Source organism: Aulonocara sp. 'chitande type north' Nkhata Bay, linkage group LG22, assembly GCF_057382095.1.
Source record: "Aulonocara sp. 'chitande type north' Nkhata Bay isolate Kocher_YH1m ecotype deep benthic linkage group LG22, A_spYH_male_GT1.1, whole genome shotgun sequence".
NCBI classification, from domain to species: domain Eukaryota; kingdom Metazoa; phylum Chordata; class Actinopteri; order Cichliformes; family Cichlidae; genus Aulonocara; species Aulonocara sp. 'chitande type north' Nkhata Bay.
This window is the reverse complement of record NC_141364.1, coordinates 14,510,553-14,529,819: the sequence shown is the minus strand read 5'-3', so window position 1 is coordinate 14,529,819 and position 19,267 is coordinate 14,510,553. Positions and strand designations below refer to the sequence as shown.

General features: G+C 40.8%; 3 protein-coding genes across 3 annotated transcripts; all 3 read left to right on the top strand.

Moving 5' to 3' along the window:
* The first annotated feature begins 7,329 nt into the window (after positions 1-7,329).
* Positions 7,330-8,369, top strand: LOC147303818 (protein S100-G-like). Its single transcript, XM_086280492.1, has 3 exons — positions 7,330-7,456; positions 7,627-7,786; positions 8,128-8,369. Exons 1-3 carry the CDS (start codon positions 7,440-7,442, stop codon positions 8,287-8,289), a joined length of 339 nt encoding a protein of 112 aa, XP_086136618.1. The 5' UTR covers positions 7,330-7,439; the 3' UTR covers positions 8,290-8,369.
* Positions 8,370-9,083: 714 nt separating this feature from the next.
* Positions 9,084-14,270, top strand: LOC147303817 (uncharacterized). Its single transcript, XM_086279371.1, has one exon. The coding sequence runs from the start codon at positions 9,286-9,288 to the stop codon at positions 10,108-10,110; it is 825 nt and encodes a 274-aa protein (XP_086135497.1). The 5' UTR covers positions 9,084-9,285; the 3' UTR covers positions 10,111-14,270.
* Positions 14,271-15,316: 1,046 nt separating this feature from the next.
* Positions 15,317-16,929, top strand: LOC147303816 (protein S100-A10-like). Its single transcript, XM_086279372.1, has 3 exons — positions 15,317-15,474; positions 16,391-16,540; positions 16,675-16,929. Exons 2-3 carry the CDS (start codon positions 16,412-16,414, stop codon positions 16,831-16,833), a joined length of 288 nt encoding a protein of 95 aa, XP_086135498.1. The 5' UTR covers positions 15,317-15,474; positions 16,391-16,411; the 3' UTR covers positions 16,834-16,929.
* Positions 16,930-19,267: the final 2,338 nt, after the last annotated feature.

Genomic DNA, 19,267 nt, shown 5'->3' with positions numbered 1-19,267 from the left:
TGCACCCAAGCCTTCACGACTGGCATCAGTGTGCAGGACATATGGTAGCTGTGGGTTGGCAAAAGCAAGGACAGGTGCCGATGTCAGTCTCTCAATCAAAGTCTTAAACGCATTTTCACATTCAGGTGTCCACTCCTCTCCAAAAGGTAAGTTAATGTTTGATGGTTGTTTGAAATGTTCTCCAAGATACACTTTACCCCTCTTTTTGGGTGAGTAGTAACCAGCCGTGAGACTATTTAAAGGCTTTGCGATCTTTGAGTATCCATCAATGAATCTCCGGTAATAACCGGCAAAGCCTAGGAAACATTTTAACTCTCTCTTGTTTGTAGGACGAGGCCATGTTTTCAAAGCTGAGATCTTATCAGGATCTGTGTGAACTCCTTGGGCATCAACCACATGGCCAAGGTACTTCACCGAGGGCCTAAAGAAATGACATTTTTCTGGGGACAGCTTCAACCCAAAGTCCCTCAACCGGTTCAGCACCCTCATGAGTCTCACCTCATGTTCCTCCAGGGTGTCTGAAAACACAATCAGATCATCCAAAAACACAAGTACCTCACTCAAGTTCAAACCCCCAACACACTTCTCCATCAGTCGTTGAAACGTACTTGGGGCATTTGTAACGCCCTGAGGCAGGCGATTAAACTCGTAAAACCCAAGAGGACAGACAAAAGCAGTTTTAGCTCTATCTTCCTCGGCCATCTCAACCTGATAATAGCCTGATTTGAGGTCCATGACCGAGAACCACTTGGCACCACTAAGGGCCGTGAAGGTCTCCTCAATGTTTGGGAGGGCATAAGCATCCCTAATGGTCCGTGCGTTCAACTTGCGGTAATCAACGCACAACCTGATTGAACCATCCTTTTTACGCACAACTACTATTGGAGATGCGTAGGGGCTCTCTGACTCCCTAATAACCCCTGCATTAAGCAGTTCTTTGAGGTGTTGCTTGACAGCTTCTCTGTCACTTGGATGGATGGGCCTCGACCGTTCCTTAAACGGCGTGTCATCGTTCAGCCGAATGTGGTGTTTTACCACAGTGGTGTGACCATAAGACAGATCATCAACCGCAAACACTTCTGAAATAGACTTGAGCTTGGTGGTGATGCGCTCTTTCCATTCTTCAGAGATGGGTGACTCATCAAGATTAAACTTAAGCTTCTCTCCATCAAACTTGTCATGAGAAGAAGCAATTGAAACAGGCACCAGGGGTGAAATGTGCTGGGCTACACATACCTGGGCAACTGTACTTCCTGGTTGCAATACAATACTATGCCCACTCAAGTTCTGCAAGACGACTGGAACCTTACTCTTAGCTTTGTAAGGGATGTCTATCAAAGCAGTTTCAAGAAATAAACCACCAGGTAACTTGTCGTGTTCATTTGGTTCAAGGACGAAACTTACGTTAGGAGTGTTCTTTCTCAGCCTAACATCGCCCATTAAACAGCACTTGTGGTTGGCAGGGATGGTGACTGGTACTTTCCCGTGCAACCTCACTGGGTGTATGTGGCAATCATCCATTTGTTTAGCCAAGTGCTGGAGAACCAGTGCTACATCTCTGGAACACAGTCTGTGAAGGAAATCTGGACCGTCACGTTCAGATAACTTATCATGGAGTCTTAACAGTGCATTGGTACCAATCAAAACTGGTATTCTGCTGTTAAAATGGCACTCAGGCACAACAAGAGCCAAAACAACCAACTCTTCCTCTTTGCCTGTAATGTTGTGAGGAAAAGTGATGTGGGTCTCAACATAACCAAGGTAGGGAACGTGCTGTCCACCTGCACCCTCAATCTCAAGCAATGCTTGAATGGACTGAATGGGGAGATGTGCCAGCTTATCCTTGTGAAATGATTCGGAGATTGTAGTGACTTGTGAACCACTATCCATGATAGAGTTGCATTGCACACCCTCAACCAAAACAGAAGCTGAACAACGAGGACCTATCAGACCGGGTGGCAAGCGGGATTGGGAACTGAAATCTTGAACCGTTGTCTGGGTCTTTATTTTGCTCTGAACATCAATTCTTTGGTCACTTGAGGCGGGACTAATGCTGGTCTCAGCTCCTGGACGTCCCACAGCAGGAGCCGCTACAAGTTTAAAGCAAAAGGCTCAGTAACCTGTTGGGCTTGGAACCTTCCTTGCTTTTCCTTTAACTCAGCATTCTTCTGGCGGACTAGTGCCTGGTTGGGTTCATTTGGGCATCGAGCGGCAATGTGGTTATCTTCACCACATCTAAAGCAGAACCATGCTTTTGGCATAGAGGGAACCTTAACTGGTCTCCTGGCACTGCTATTTCTTGCCGTAAGGAAGTCTTTGCCACTATTATTCTCTTTAGGACATTTTTGGTTCTGAGTGAGCTCTCTGAGTTGTTTAGACAACTCATCTATTTTGCTTTCAAGTTTAACAGTTTCTTCTTGCCTCTGTTTTAACGCTGCACTAAGCTCACTGTCAAAAGGAGAATTCTTGGACCTTTGACTCAGTTTCTCTACCTGCTTTGAAAGCTCATCCATTCTCCTCTCAAGCTTAGATGCTTCGCTCTGCTTTGCAGTCTGTGTTGGAACGGGCTCATCATCATAGGAGGGTACATCAAAAATGGAGTGGGCATGTACAGCTGCTTTTGTAGCACCCAGATGTTTTTTCATCCTGTCTAGCTTTGCAGATCTACGACCTTCCTCGGTCCTCAACATAAGGAGTAGATCTGGGAATGTTGGTGGACTGTTCTTTTTGTTTTCTAGTTGGAGAGCTATAATGAGACTCTGGTCCCAGCAGCCTCTAATAAACTGTCTGAGTAGGTGTTCGCTCAAAGTTTCGACAGAGACTCCCCCTCTAGAAATAGCTCGAGTAAGGAGGCTATGGAGTCTGTTCAAATATGCTGAGGGCTTTTCTCCGCTATTCTGGTTGGAGCTGAGAAAGGTTGCAAATAACTCTTCTCCGTCCTCTACAACACTGAAAGCGGAATCGAGCTGCCTAACATAAGCCCTGGGTGGTGAACTCACACCAAGCAACTTAACAACATCGGCTGCTGGACTTAGCAAACTTTCAAGTATTTTCCTAACCTTTTGCACATCACTAAGAGAGCAATCACTGACAAGAAGGTCCACTTGTGTGCGCCATGTTTCATAGTCTACCTCACCATTGGGCCTAGGAGCACGGCCAGAAAAGGTGCGCAGTCTGGTTTGTGTAGACCACGGGGCTGTTGAGTCATTTCTGATAACGTGCTCAACGACAACTTTTTGAATCTGAGGTGGGTTAAGGAGACTGCGGTCGATATTAACAGGGTTCACCACAGCACTATCAGGTGCATTGTGGGTCTGTGTGTAGTGATTAGGTTCATCATGATCACTAGCTACAATGTCATGGAGGGATGTGTCCCCATCCTGAGCTGTGTGTGGCTGTGTGTCAGGAATCTCAGAGTTATGTCGAACTTCTTTGACCTCACTCTGAATAACACTCAAGAAACCTGCTTTACCACTATCTCCAACAGCCTTCAGTTCTTCTAAATATCTACGAGCTAACTCCTTGCCTACCTCTTCCTGAGCAACATCTCGAATGGTTTTGACAGACCAACTGATAGCAGGATCCTTGGGGCTCGGCAAGTCGCCTAAGATCTGGGGGTTGATCTTGGAAATGGCTTGATCGGACAAATATTGTATCAGGACTCTACCCTCTGGCTGGTTTGATTCATCTGGAATTCGAACTATCCGAGAAACTTTACCATTTACTGAAAAAACACTAGCAATGTCATCATCTGTGTAAATCCCTTCAACGCCAGTCACAAAAAGTGAGCACTGGCCATCTACATCAAAACGTCTGCAAAGATCCATGTCCAACACAATAGGGTCAAGGAAAAGAGGTAGGTGTTGTGAGCTGGAAAGTCAAGGTGCTACTTTTCACCAATCTCCTGGCTGGCTCGCCACTTGTAACGCAATCTGTACTTACGCCAAACCTTTAATGCGTGGAAATCAGGACTGTTGACCTTGGGCAGTTCACTAGGTGTCAGTGTCATCAATTTCACCCCGATGTTTAACCCAGAATCACAGTTTCTCTAAAAATAGGTTACAAGAAATCAAATGTATCCCAAATACCTGTATCCTGTCAGAGGCTAGTTCCGTAAAGGAGATTGGTAGTAGCTGCTCCACCACAGGAACAATAAGGCTTCCAGCACACAATGGACACCACACTTACTTAACATAAACACATTTATTAGACACAATTTTAAATAATAAACCCCTTTTTTTTGTAGTGTCTTTCCACTCAGTGTCATAAGAAAAATAAAATAAATAAAAACAAATATGTATCCTTTAAGGTCCTTTGGCCAAAAGAAAATCACCTGAGCTCAGGGAAAAATAAAGCGCATCGTTGGGGCCCTTTGAATTGTTCCTACCGCTCTGTTGGAACGGTGTAGCATCCAATAATAGCATCCAGCAAGCAGCAACGACCATCTATTTGCCAGGACGGTTCGGCAGAGTCATCAGATGAGGACTTCCACAAGGCAGTTCATCCAGTAGGATCCAGGGCACCAAAAGGGCAAACAAACCAGCCTACACACAAGTGTGCAGAAGAATTAACTGAAATGTTCATAAGTCTCAGTACCACTGACTCAGTGTCCATGTCACTAACGGCTTATTTAACAGACTTACCATTATAATAATACAGGTTTGTCAAAATAAAAATATAACAGAACATAAATGCTGTTAACAATGCTTATCAATGCTGTTCTCTTAGGCATAACATAATAACACTGTAACTGACCTCGTGTCGGCCGCCATTTCAGGACATTAGCTAGGCTCACTTAACGGCTAGCTTGCTAACAGTCAGCCAATAACACACGTTATACAATATTTAGCCTCTTTCTTAACAACATGACAGCGGTAGATTTGATACCTCGCTGCAGTATAATAAGGCACAAAACATTTCATACGAACATGAGCTGCACGCTAACTCACCAGAGGAGTTCGTGTAATGGCGAATGCTGTCGGACTCAGCTCCGCTTCACGTTTGTAACTGCTACAAGACTTTTTCCTAACAACATATTAAATCATTAGCTTCACATATAAAGGTTTTTAAAACTATTTACAGCGACTCAAATGTCTACTGTACCCGAATTTCCAGCTCGTAGAGGGCACGAGAGCAGCATGCGCCTCATCGGATGAACGGAAGGAAAAACTCTGTAGCTGGACTAGAGAGTGGCTATGCGCACGGCACAGTGGTGCGTTCAGTGACCACAAATAATCAGAAATCCCATACTCAAACAATGATCTGGGTTACATAAGCAAAGATATAGTACATAAAAATAAATTAAAAAGGACAAACATCAGAAATCACTTTTTTTTCAAGTTTTAGGATCCTCAGATCAAGTTTAGTTGTTGAATTTTCTGAGGATACATAAATTTATTTTTATGTACTATATCTTTGCTTACGTTAGTAAATAGCCTCTGGTCAACAGGAGTTATGAAAGAGTTTGTATACAAAACACAAAAAGTAGCTGCTTTCCCAAGTATGACTTTGTGTTGTTTTACCTACTGTCTGCAAAATACAGTATATAATGACCAAAGTCTGGAATCTGTAGGCTAAAATACGCTACTTCAGAAAGTAGCCAGAATGAATCGTCCTACAGCTATGTTACAAACGCCGTTCCTTCGCTTGACCCCAGTTGCCCTCGTCTGCTCCCTTGCAACAATGTTCTTTTATTGAGGTTACATGAAGATACATAAGTTCATTAACATATGACGTATACATACAAACAAAGAGTACCTTGCCTGTGCGTTGTGTAAATGTGTGGGTGTGTGTGTGTGTGTGTGTGTGTGGGGGGGGGGGGGGGGGGGGGTGTCAGAATGTGACCCCATAAACGACCTCCCTAAACCTGCTGGTCTGGAAGTCCAGCAGTTCATCTAAACAAAAGGCACTCAGACTAAAACAGATATAGATATGTTTATCCAACCATGAAACAATAAGATCAAGGACCTGATTCTGGACTATTGCGCCAATTTCAGGCTTAGGGTCACTTCTGGGGCAGTTACTTCATGCTGGCACCGCCTCGGGAAAGGTATAATAACAGGCTGTACCATCTCAGTTACGCTCTTTGCCCTTGCAATGAACATGGTGGTAAAGGCTGCTGAGGTGGAGTGCAGAGGGCCGCTAACAAGGTCAGGTGTTCGTCAGCCCCCTATCAGAGCCTATATGGATGACCTCACCATTACAACATCATCAGTCCCAGGATGTAGGCGGAGCTTGCAAGGACTTGAGAAACTCATCTCATGGGCAAGGATGAGTTTTAAACCTTCCAAGTCAAGATCTATGGTACTGAAGAAGGGCAAGCTCTCAGGAACCATTATTCCATCCATAACGGAACAACCAGTCAAGAGCTTGGGGAAACTCTTCGACTCCAGCCTGAAAGACTCTAATGCCATTCAGAAGGCAAATGAGGAGCTGGGAGTGTGGCTCATTAAGGTGGATAAGTCCGGCCTGCCTGGAAGATTTAAAGCCTGGATCTACCAGCATTCCATCCTGCCCCGAATCCTGTGGCCCCTGCTTGTCTATACAGTTCTAATAACTATTGTGGAATAAATGACAATCCAACAATACAAATCTAACAAATGCAATAAGCAAAAACTGGATTGTTCTTCAAAAAGACTGCCATAGCTATTCACATGTCTCAGTGTTTCCTCCACAGGTGGAAAGTTTCCTGACAGGTGTGTTCAATAATGACCTAACCAGCTCTCTGTTGGGTGTGTAGACTACTTCCTTATATTAAAATTCCTGTTTGAACAATGAACATGAGATATGCATGCCTCAGCTGTGTTTGACTCGGTCAATGTGTTTCATTACAAAAGTGCCACTTTACTTCAAGCTGTCGCTAGCAATCAGAAAGTGTTTCTTTTTGTCTTTCGTCAGATCTTTTATTGAACTGTGCAAGTATGCTCATCAACACTAGGCCAGGGGAAGAATTATAACTGCAACAAAGAAAGACCATTATTACCCACACCTGGTCAAAATGGCAAAAAGGAAAATCAACCATACTAAAATAAGTAGGCACACTATAAGTAAACCAGTTCTGAAACTGAAGCTACCAGTCCTCCAACAGAAATCAAGTATAAGAAAGCTATACCTATTTTAGTGATTGCAGTATAAGGTGGCCTCTTGAATTTGCCTGTATGCGAGGGCCTCCAGGATGGAAGCGGTTACATATTTTTAAAAAAATGCAAACAAAGTTGCTAATCAGGAAACAGACAATGGGAGTGTCACGAACACCCTTTTGAACCTCGTGGAGGTGGTTTTCTCTTCGCTCTATTGACTCTGCTGAATCCAGGTAGGAGCAGATTCTTCTGTGACTTTTTTATTGTTTAGATAGAAACTAGACAAATTTTGTTTCTTGTGGTTGAAGATTGATCTGTAATTATGTTAAACTGGCTGGTTTTTGGTTCTACTCTGACTGCATGTATTTTGTTTTAAGGTATTTGCTTCAGTGAAGCTGCTCTTCCGTTTGACATATGTAAAACTTTTAGTTAAGAATCACATTTTTAAAAAGTAAAGAATTATTGTAAGTACAGTCTATCTACATTTCTGTCCCTCTGCCGATGCATGCCAAGTAATATTTTATGATCCATTTTATTTCTTGTCCAGATTCTTGTACAGCACTGCAAACATGTCAGACCCAACAAGACTGGAAATGGCATTGGCTGCAATGTTCAGTGCCTACATGTCCTACCAAGGAGATGACAATAAACTGACCAAAGAACAATTTCTAAAATTAGTGAAGAATGAACTACCCTTACTTTCTCAGGTAAGGGAAAACATTGTACTAATTAACTGCAAATGATCACAATAACTTTGGTGACATCCAGACACTTTTAAAGTGCAATGTAAATGTTTAAGGCATAGTTTAGCATTAAAATCTAGCCCTACAAATCTATTGAGTTTGCAAATGTATCATAACAGCCTGACTAAAAGCATGGACCAAGAGATAATTTTTTTTAAATAACTAATTTAAAAAAAACAAAGTATTATTAAACTTGGCACTTTTTTTGTTGTGCAAAAAAAGTGCAAAGGTTTTTTTTGCACAACAAAAAAACTTTGCACTTGTTTCACTTTCCAAGTTATTAAATGTTTGTTTCACCTTTGCAGGGAAAAAGTGAAGATGAGCTCTTCCAGTGTGTCGACCACAATGATGATAAACGTGTGGACTTTGAAGAGTTCGCCTCACTGGTTGCTGGTTGCGCCTGTGCAAGCCATGACGCCCTCCAAGAGGTCATGAAAGAACTGGACACAAAAGGCTGCCCAAAGTAAAGCACTGCTGATGTGGAAAGAAACCCAATATAGGCCTTCCCTGGATTCACATTAAAACAATAAAGTTTGTCAAAGTCAAAGATTGTGCTTGTTTTTTCTTTAACTTAAGGATGCATAGAAATGTTTGCTAGTTGTCTATTCACACCTCTGAACTAGTTGTTTCATGTTAGGATATACCCTTATTGTCTGCTTTTCTCACTTTACCCTTATCATAGGGTTTGAAATAAACCCTATTATAAGGTTAATGTAAAGGATTACTTTGCAAAAAGGTAATTAGATTACGGTTACTTCCCTGTTCTCTTCCACTCTATACAGCAATAACTGATATAGATGTGCTTCTGCCATAATATGTTTACAAACCCTGCCTGCAAATGTTCACGTTTTCAGAAAAATTGGAGATTAAAAGAAATTAACTGTCTCTTTATCTGAACAAACATTTTAAATGGTCTTCAGTTAATAGGTACGCTTCATCAGACACTAGAAGGCAATAAATTAGTTGCCTTCTAAATTGTTTATTACCATTAGTTGCACAGTAACCAGGTAGTCTCAGTGTGCAGCAAATGGCCTTGAGGTGCTATTATCTTTAAGAAAATAAATCAATAAATGAACAAGGATAAGTCTTCAAAACACAAAGCTTTCTTTATTTGGAAAAGCTTATACAACATTGAAAGTTACAGTAGTAGAATGAGGAAACTTTGATAATGATGACAGACATGGGAATAGATGCTCAAGAGTTCCCTCTGCTGGTGAGGAATATTTCATTGTGGTCTGACATGTTTTCAGTTTGATGGAGAGGAAACAAGATGGCGGAGTGAGCAGCAACTTTACTGCAGGCGTCCGAACTTTTTGGCTTTTTTTTGTCCTGAAACTCTGAATTTATTAAAAGCAATAACCCGTTTTTTGCGCTTTTTGTGCACTTCAACCAGCCACTGGAGAACTAACTGTAAACCAGCTTTAATTTGTAATTTGTCCGGGGTTAATTTTGATACTTGTCCTATGATCACGATGGATCATGACTACAACGTTTCGGTATTGAGGGAGGCGTGTGACGAGGAGGATATTCAAGATTTGGAGATCACTGACATGACTTCCAAGGACTCCAGAATCAACTGGGCTCACACTCCGACGAAAAGCCCTAACCCGAAGAAAGCAAGAGGGGTGCGAGCGCAGCCGCTGGAGGAGGAGGACACCGCTGCAGCAATCTTGCAAGCAGTCAATGTGTTAACGCAAAAGATGGATGAACAGACGGCGTTGCTGCGTAAGTTTGAAAAGCGCATTGACATGAACACGGCGGAAATAAGAAAACATAAAGAAAGTATAGTAGAACTCCAGGAGAAAGTTGGTGAGCTGCAGAAAGAAAACAAATCCCTGCGCAGCTCCTGTGAGGAACATGCTCGATATAAGAGGAGATGGAACCTAAGGCTGACTGGTCTTCCTGAGAAAGATGATGAAAACACGAGAGAGTCAGTTATCGGGATTCTCACCAGAGTTGTGCCCTTGTCTGTGGATAAACTGAGAGAGACTGTTGATACTGTTCATCGGCTGGGAAAGAAGGGGAACGCTGCATCTTCCGGGTCCCCGAGAGCCATAATTATCCAGTTTGGCATGAGAACGGTCCGGGACGACGTCTGGAAGAAATCGAGGCATGCGAGGGTTTGCAAGGAGATGAACATCCACTTCAAGGAAGACTTCTCCAAGGAAGATCGGGAGGCTCGAGTTAAGCTGTGGCCGCTGGTCCAGGATGCCAGGAGTAAGGGAAAGAGAGCGTTTTTGAAGGACGGCTACGCTCTGATTGATAACCAAAGAGTGGACCCGAACTGATTTTCTTTTGTGTGACCTTTTACACCTCTCAGGTATGCTGCTGTTGATTAAGCCTATTGCTTAGCATGTCATTTAATTTAAAAATTTCCCGGTTGTTAAGGGTTATTGCACTGAATAGTTATTTTATACAGGACACGGCTGCTCGTTCCTGCGTGTCTTCTTAAGTTTCTTTTTCTTTTCCCCAATACCTTTGTAATAGTGTTATATGTTATCTGTTATTTCCTTGAACGTCAGGGGGCTAAGAAACATTGTGAAGCGTAAGGCTATCTTTCTTTTTTGCAAGGAGCAACAGGCTAACTGTGTCTTTCTACAAGAGACCCATTCGGCAGAGGCAGACACAAAGTTCTGGAAAACACAGTGGGGTGAATCTGTTTTCTTTAGTCATGGTACGTCTCACTCAGCTGGAGTGATGATTTTATTTAATAGGTTTCCGGGAAATGTCATAGACTGTAAAAGTGATTCTGATGGTCATTGGCTGATGATAGTGTCAGAGATTAATGGTTCAAAATACATTCTGCTGTGTGTATATGGTTATACTAAGAGAGCTCAGAATAAGAAACTTCTAACCTTCCTTTGTGAACAGTTAGAGCAATGGAAATTGAGCTATCTTGTTGACAAAGTTGTTGTGGGGGGAGACTTTAACATAGCTCCTGATCCCTCTGTAGATCGTCTTCCATCCAGGACCTCATGCCACAGTTACGATGAAAGTATCCTTAATTTGGTCAACAAAGTTAGTCTCTGTGACGCTTGGAGGCTGAAAAATCCATCTGTATCTCAATTTACTTGGTTTAATTCATCTAATAATGGTCAGTGTTCCAGGATTGATTACTGGTTAGTCTCTAACAATTTGATCAACAACATTTCTAAGTGTGAAATCTCCGCTTCCCCTCTAACTGATCACTGTTTGATTTCCTTATTCATCTCATTAACCAAGGTGAAACATCAATCCCTTATTTGGAAATTCAACAACAACCTTCTGCATAATGACAACTTCTGCCTTGAAGTGAGAAATTTAATTGTGGAAATTGATAAACTAGATATGTCACATGTGAGCAAATGGGAATGGTTTAAATTCCAAGTTAAACAGGTAGCAATTCAAATTAGCAAATCCATTGCTAAACAGAAAAGACAGGAGCAACAAAGCATTATTGAAAGAATTAACAGGCTATGCTGCAAACAGGATTTATCTCTGGACGAACATATACAACTAAACACTTTTCAATCTCAACTAGACAAAATGTTCTTAGAGAAAGCCAATGGTGCCTATGTTCGTTCAAGAGCCCGGTGGATTGAGGAGGGTGAGAAAAACTCTTCCTACTTTTTTAATTTAGAAAAATACAGACAATCAAATAAGAAGATTCAATCACTGAATATCAAGGGGGTTTTGACTGAGGACCATGACAAAATAAACGTGGAAATACTTCATTTTTACAGTAACCTTTACAAGTCAACCTATTCAACGGAGAATGGCACTGTGTTTCTGGAAAGTCTTAGAGGCCTTAATGGGACATTGGATGTGGATATAAAGGTTCGTATGGAGAGTAAACTTGCAATCGAAGAGCTGGACAAGGCAATCGGACAAATGCCCAGGGGCAAATCACCAGGTATTGATGGGCTAACAGTGGAATTTTACTCCTTTTTCTGGCATGACATTAGATTAACTCTTTACAGTGCTTACTTAGAATGTATCTCATCAACTAATCTTTCACCTACAATGAAACAAGGTTTAATCACTTTAATTCCAAAACCCAACAAAGACAAACTACTTCTGGATAATTGGAGACCCATAACCCTTCTGTGTAATGATTATAAATTACTGGCTCATGTATATGCGAACCGATTAAATGATTGTTTAACACATTTAGTGGATGAATGTCAGTCGGCGTTTATAAAAGGAAGACATATACACAATCACATTAGATTGATTTTTGATATGCTTGATTATCGCCAGTATATAAAGACAGAAAGCTTAGTGTTGTTTTTGGACTTTTATAAGGCTTTTGACACGGTTGAACATCCCTTCCTGCTTAAAGCCTTGAATTTCCTGGGTTTTGGGGATAACTTTTGTAATGTGATCAAAATGTTTTACAGTAACATTTCTAGCTCTGTCTCGCTTAACCCTGGAATGACACCTAGGTTTGAAGTGCAGAGAGGTATCCGTCAGGGATGCCCTATTTCCCCCAAATTGTTCATATTAACCACTCAACTGCTGGCACTTATCATCCAAAAAGACCCTGATTTGTATGGTATTAACATTTTTGACAAGGAATTCAAAATAAGCCAGTTTGCTGACGATACTGCACTGTTTTTAAGAGATAAATCCATGGTAGCTAAAGCGCTTAACACTATCTCATTATTCTCCCAGGCGTCAGGACTATGTCTGAATATTAACAAATGTGAATTGTTACCAATTCACACGTGTTCTGATTCTAATATAGCTTCTATAAGAGTTGAACTGGAAGTTAAATATTTAGGTATAGTGATTTCTAAAAATATGTCCCGAAGAGAAGACAACAACATCTGCAATCGTATCGTCGACATGAAGAAATCCCTTAGTCGTTGGTTGACCAGGGATATCACTATATTTGGCAGAGTCATCCTTTCCAAAGCTGAAGGTATCTCTAAATTAATTTACCCATGTCATTCTCTTTATGTTTCTCCCCAAAATATTAGGAAAGCCAACTCAATTATTTTTCAATTCCTATGGAAAAACAAAACCCACTATATTAAGAGATCACAGTTGGTTAAAGATTATGAGAAGGGTGGTGTCAGAGCCTTAGACTTTGAATCAATGATCGGAACTTTTAAGATCAACTGGCTCAGAGCTTGCTTATCTCAGTCTGATTCCATGTGGTTTCATATACCCAGATCTTTATTTAAGGAACTAGGAGGAATTGATTTTCTATTAAAATGTGACTTTGAGACTAGTAAAATACCTGTTACACTCTCTAATTTTCACAAACAGATTCTTCATTTTTGGAAAATGATGTTTACACACAACTTTTCTCCTCATATGTCGACCCTATGGAACAATAGAGTGATAACTGCTAACAAAAAGACATTATTTATCAGGAACTGGTTTGAGAGTGGTATCTTGTTTGTAACTGACTTGCTGGATTTGAGTGGTGCTCTATTGGATTACGTGTCTTTCTCAAAGAGACACAACTTTAATTGTCCATTAAAAGAATACAGAAAAGTTTGCTGTGCTATCCCTTTGGCCCTAAGGCAGCTGATACGCAACACAATGCTACACTCTGAGGTCAATCCAGCGCTGCCAAACCTAAAAATTGGTAACTGCATCCTAAATGATAGTAAATGTAACAATAAATTTATCAGTGTGAATTTTAAATCTATTCTTTTCCAGGGGTTTAACTCAGGTAGATATTTGCAGGCCCTTCATGGGGACCAGTCACTCATGGAAAAGGCGTTCTCAAAATTCATTCAGTGGCCTGTCTCCCCAAAAGTAAAAGAAACTCATTTCAAGATAATTAATAATATATATCCTGTGTCTGAATTTTTAAAGAGGAGGTTTAAATTTGAGGTTAACCAGTGTGCATTTTGTGATTCAGCCTGTGAAACATTACACCATTTGTTTTTCTCATGTCCTGTGTCAGCTGCCTTTTGGTTAGAACTACACAGCTGGTTATCCCTCAAGATCAACGATATTCCCCAGTTTAGTATTTCTGATATTATTTTCTATATGGCTAAACAACATCCATCTGTCTCTACTGTGATTAACATTGTCATCCTGTTAGGTAAATACCATATACATTGTTGTAAATGGAGGAATAGAAAACCATCCTTTACTTGGTTCATCAATGACTTTAAACATTATTTCATGTCACTTAAAAAACTGAAGTCAAGCAGATTTGCCGCAATCTATGATGACATCTCCCATTTGCTACTGTTTTGATTATTACCTATATTGTGTATCAACCTGTGCTCCTTTTAATTTCTTCCCCATTAATACTGTGGATCTTTTGTCTAGCCCCCTCCCCCCATATCCTTGCTGTTAGTTTTGTTGTATTGACTATGTTTTTTTTTTTGTTTTGTTTTTTTTTTTATCCTCCACGAGAGTTCATTTGCACTATAATGTATTATTTTGTTTGTGACTGTATTGTTCCAATTGTTAATAATAAAAAAAAAAAAAAAAAAAAAAATGTTTTCAGTTTGATGGAAACTCAGTTTACAGCCCACATCAATGCTTCCCTGAGTAGCAGAACAGACATATGACTACATTGGTAAAACTGATACAAGAAATCACTGCTAAGGGAGTCTGATAATAAGAAGAGAACTGCTTTAACCAAGAAACAAAACTCTGGAAATCTGGACTGACGAGTACTGTACTTGTAGCTCTTTCAGTTAAAATTATGTATTTATGGATAACAGCAAGAAAAATACCGATCATTGATACATAGCGTGATCAAATAGGTTAAAATAACAAAAGTTGAGTGCAGGAAAAATTGCAATGAGGTATTTTGGTGATTTTTATGTTCAATTGTGTCCTTTTTCTCCTTTGTTAGTAAAATGAGACACAAACCTCTAAAAAAAAAGAAAAAAAAAGACAGAACCGATCGAGTTGTTATTCAAATACAGCTTTAACACTTGGCTGCAAAGCGTGCCATTTGTAATACCCTGTTTTCACCACAATGTGGCGCACTGTATCCACCTAGCTATCTGTCGTCCATCTTTGATATAAAACGCTTTTCAGGATAATAGGAGTAAAGGTTCAGGTTATGATAGGAATATAAATGCAGATAATATGAGACAAAACAGTCCTTGAAGCCACACTGGCTGGATTGCCTCTGTTGTGGATGATAGCTCTAGTTTGCAGAATTGATCTTGTACTCAGCAGAATGCTGCTGATTGGCTCTTCTTTAGGTATCAGTTAGTCTTACAGGTAAATTACAGATTTTCGAAATTACAGTAAATACTTTTTAAAATCCCTTAAACCTAAGGTGTGTTTATTATGAGAGATTAACATAAAAAGGTACAGCGTGTGTGTGGGAGGTGGGCGGTGGAGAGGGGCGGAGGGTCAGTTAAACCGGTAGCCTAAACTTTAATGAAACTTTATCTTAAATTCCACAAAAACGGCTTTTAGCTCTTCTATCAGCAGCAATAGTAACTTTTTCCTTGTTTTTAAATCAGATGACTGAACTTAAGCTAAAGTCGTACTAATATATTTACTGTCCTATTACAAACCTTTCCAGTGTATTAACTGTTCAGAGAGTCCAGCGTCTGCAGAGCCACAGTGTGAGTCAGTGCGCACAGCCAGGGCGGCGCCTGACTATAAAATCTCTGTTGCTTGTTGCAGACGTCTGAACATTTGCACCTCTTCTGTTGCCACGTCCCAGCAACTGTACGGTAAGAAACTTTCTGCTCTTGTCCTACAGGTGTGGCTTTGCCACGATGTTTTTTTTAAATATAAACTTTAGTTGCTAAAACATACAGATATACAGCTAGGAGGTGTGAGAATAGTGTTTCATACTGTTTAACCTACTTTAATCCGCTCCCAGTCACTGCTTTGTATTTACTGAAGCTCCCTCTGTGAATTTCTAACGGTATCTAACGGATCCGTGTATTTCCTCTGCTGTTAACTAAGTTAGGCTCCAACTTTTAGTTAGTTTATCTTGTTTCTTTCTCTTGTTTTCAATCTTTCACTATAATTACACTTTAATTGTTTTTCCAGTGTTATGATTATTTTTATTAATAAAATATATAATTAACATTTTTACATTAAGCTCTGATTCACATTTAAGACAGTTAACTAGGTCTCCATATAGTAAATATAAGCCTTTGTAAGGGTGTGGTTGGACTGTGGGCATGTACACACATGTGCTTGTTCCTGCAGTGTCCTATCTCATTACTCACATTGAATCCCACCATTTTGGGTCTAACTTTTTTCAGTTCAAGTTGTTCACATTTTCCATTCTCTTGCGCACAAATAACACACCCTCCCTCCTACTTCTCCTTTCTTTTAACTCTTACAGCTACAAAGACAGTAACTCAAATGTTGAGATTTTCTGTATTTTGCACAGTGGTTTACTAAAATTTCAATGACATACCTTTACTGTCTTCCCACGAGCATCACTCATCAGTGAGAAGTAAAACAAAGACCCAAATGTGTCAGTTCCATCAATAATGGATGAGTTTAACAGCATCTCAACCAAAGCAGCTTTCATAAATGCTTTCTATGGACTTGTTTGGAAAATGTCAGCTGAAGTTAAACTGACTTGCTATCAGTTGTCATAGTCAACATTTTCTGAACATTGTTTTTCAGTCTAAACACATTCCAGCAACCATGCCTTCAGAACTGGAAAACTGCATGCAAGGACTCATCAATGTGTTCCACCGTTACGCCAAGGACGGTTTGCTCACCCGGCAAAACCTCAGACAGCTAATGGAGGCTGAGCTTTCCAGCTTCCTTAAGGTGAGATGAGACCAAAACGTAAATTGTGCAATCACACTGCGCATCATTTACACACTGTAATCCAATACTATGCCACTTCTTGTGCAATCTCACTGTTGCTGATGTATCCTCACACACCCTTTTTTTAAACACAGTCTCAAAAAGATCCTGCTGCTGTAGACAAGATCATGAAAGACTTGGACGCCAACTGTGATGGTCTTGTGAACTTTGAGGAGTTTGTTTCTCTGGTTGTTGGACTGTCTGTTGCATGTGAGCAGTGCTATCAGCAAATGAAAAAGGCTGGAAAGAAGTAGGAAGTACAACAGTGGAAGAGAAGCGACCAAAAAGCATTGCTTTTTGTTTTTTTTTTTGTAAAGTTTTGTTCATTAAAAGTGCTGAATCATTTTAAATCTCTTGTGTCTTGTGTTTCCTAACTATCTAATCTTTAAGTTAGACAGATTTGTCCATAAATCCCCTTCAACTTTTTATACATGTGTTTTTTTTAAGCAAGCACCAGAACCATTTCCATTTGAGAAGCTGGTAAAGCTTAATCCAGACAGCTTTCTCTGTTGGCTTTGTAACTGAGTGAGTACTTTATGTTTCCCCGAGTGTTAAAGGGCAGATGAGCCACTCCCTCCCAGACAAAGTCCCTGCTTTATCACTGCTCTGAGGAATCTGCTGAATGTTGTAGGCATGAACACCCCTCTCTCAGTGAGGCATAAACTCTCAGAGGATGTTGCAACTCTATGAATAAAACGGGTGATAACATTGCCTAGTCAGTTTGATTTGTATTTTGCAAGTCCTCAACTGACTCACAAGAACAGCACATCACTGTTCTTGTGCAGATCACAAAAATCCCACCATGTTTCATGTCTGGTGAAAGTTGAATAACACCAGAGAAAGAGGAACAAGATAACCCCTTCACCACCCGTCTCTCATTATTCTTACTGAACAGAACAAATATCTTTTCTCTAAAACGAAGTCTTCCAGGCAGCCCTACCTCTCAGGAATGCTCCAACAATCAAATCTGTTATTGGTAGACTGTGAGCCACTGTTTACTATGATGGCCTGCCGATCCCAGTGAAGTCATCAAAGCTTTTACTGCCTGAGAAAAGCCTGCCTGAAAGGCTAAGCCCAGGAGGAAGAGGTCTTCTTGAGCTCTTGGCAAACACCGCTTTGGGCAGGGCTTAACTACTGGTTTGTCAGTGTTCATGGATACTGGGAAAACACTGAAGTTGCTATGTGACTATGTGATGAGTCTTAAGTGTGTGCGCGTGTGTGTAGCTAAAGTTTGCACCACTTGGTTTACAGAAGCACCACACCCATGTGACCCACAGCTGAGATTCCGAGACTGCTGCTTTTTCAGTGCATTTCCTTGTGTTTAGTGCCTCCTGCAGGCTATATGTTTATCATGTTGCCTAAAAGAAAAGAAAATCATCATTTGTCTAGATGAATTACTCTTTGATCTTACCAGACGCTGATCGGTGACACCACTGTATGTGTCATGTCTAGTTTTCTAACACAGACTTTCTAATATAGTAATAATGAAATTTGTCGCAACATTTTTCTCACTGAAATAATCCTGCATGCTTTTGGTTTTAAAGTTGCTCAAGTCATTCCTGGCGGGGGCGTTCTGTGGTGTGAGTTCGGGGTGTACCAAATATTCACTGTGGCATGCCACGCCCATCTTGGACACACCAAAAAAAAAAAAAATCCCCTCTCTGTGGAAACTTGTTAAACAATAACATTAATGTCCAAAACATACCAACCATCCCCAACGTCCAGTCTGCATGCAGATGTTGCCATGGGAAATAACTATTGTGAACCTGATACTGATTCAATTCACAGTTACATTTAGTTGTATGTTTTTTTTATTCCCAGTGTTCAAATGTGAGCATTTGAAACCAATAGACATTTAAATCCCACAGTTTAAAACCTATACTTGGCACTTTATCCAAAACATTAATATCACCTGCTTATTGTTTTGTAGGTCCTACTCAAGCTGCCAACACAGCTCTGTCCCATTGGACCTGCGTGTTTGGGAGAGGAAACTTTGTGTCCTGCTTGATTCATCGAAGCCCAGCCCTGCAGCCCACAGGACACAAAGTATCCACAGCAGGGCTGGGCTTCGATGAATCAAGCTTGTTCAAATTGCAATCTGGGTTTTGGAGTTGTACCCCCTCTTCTGTCTTCAGGGAGTGAAGGCAGAAGAGGGGGTAGAAGGTTATATTGAAAAAGGCAGGGTCAATACATTTCACCTGTCAGTGGTTTTAATGTTGTTGCTGCTGCTATGTAAAAATGGTAAATGGCCTGTATTTGTATAGCGCTTTACTAGTCCCTAAGGACCCCAAAGCGCTTTACACATCCAGTCATCCACACGCACATTCACACACTGGTGATGACAAGCTACATTGTAGCCACAGCCACCCTGGGGCGCACTGACAGAGGCGAGGATGCCGGACACTGGCACCACCGGGCCCTCTGACCACCACCAGTAGGCAACGGGTGAAGTGTCTTGCCCAAGGACACAACGACCAAAACTGTCCAAGTCGGGGCCCGAACCGGCAACTTTCCAATTACAAGGCGAACTCCCAACTCTTGAACCACGATCGCCCCAAAATGTGTATTTTATAACCTGATTCTTCTGTTTCACTTCTCTTCTGTTCTTTTATTGATAGACACACAGAGAGGGAGCTTTGAACCAGTTGAACTGACAGAAGTTGACACCAAAACAGGTTACCAAAATAA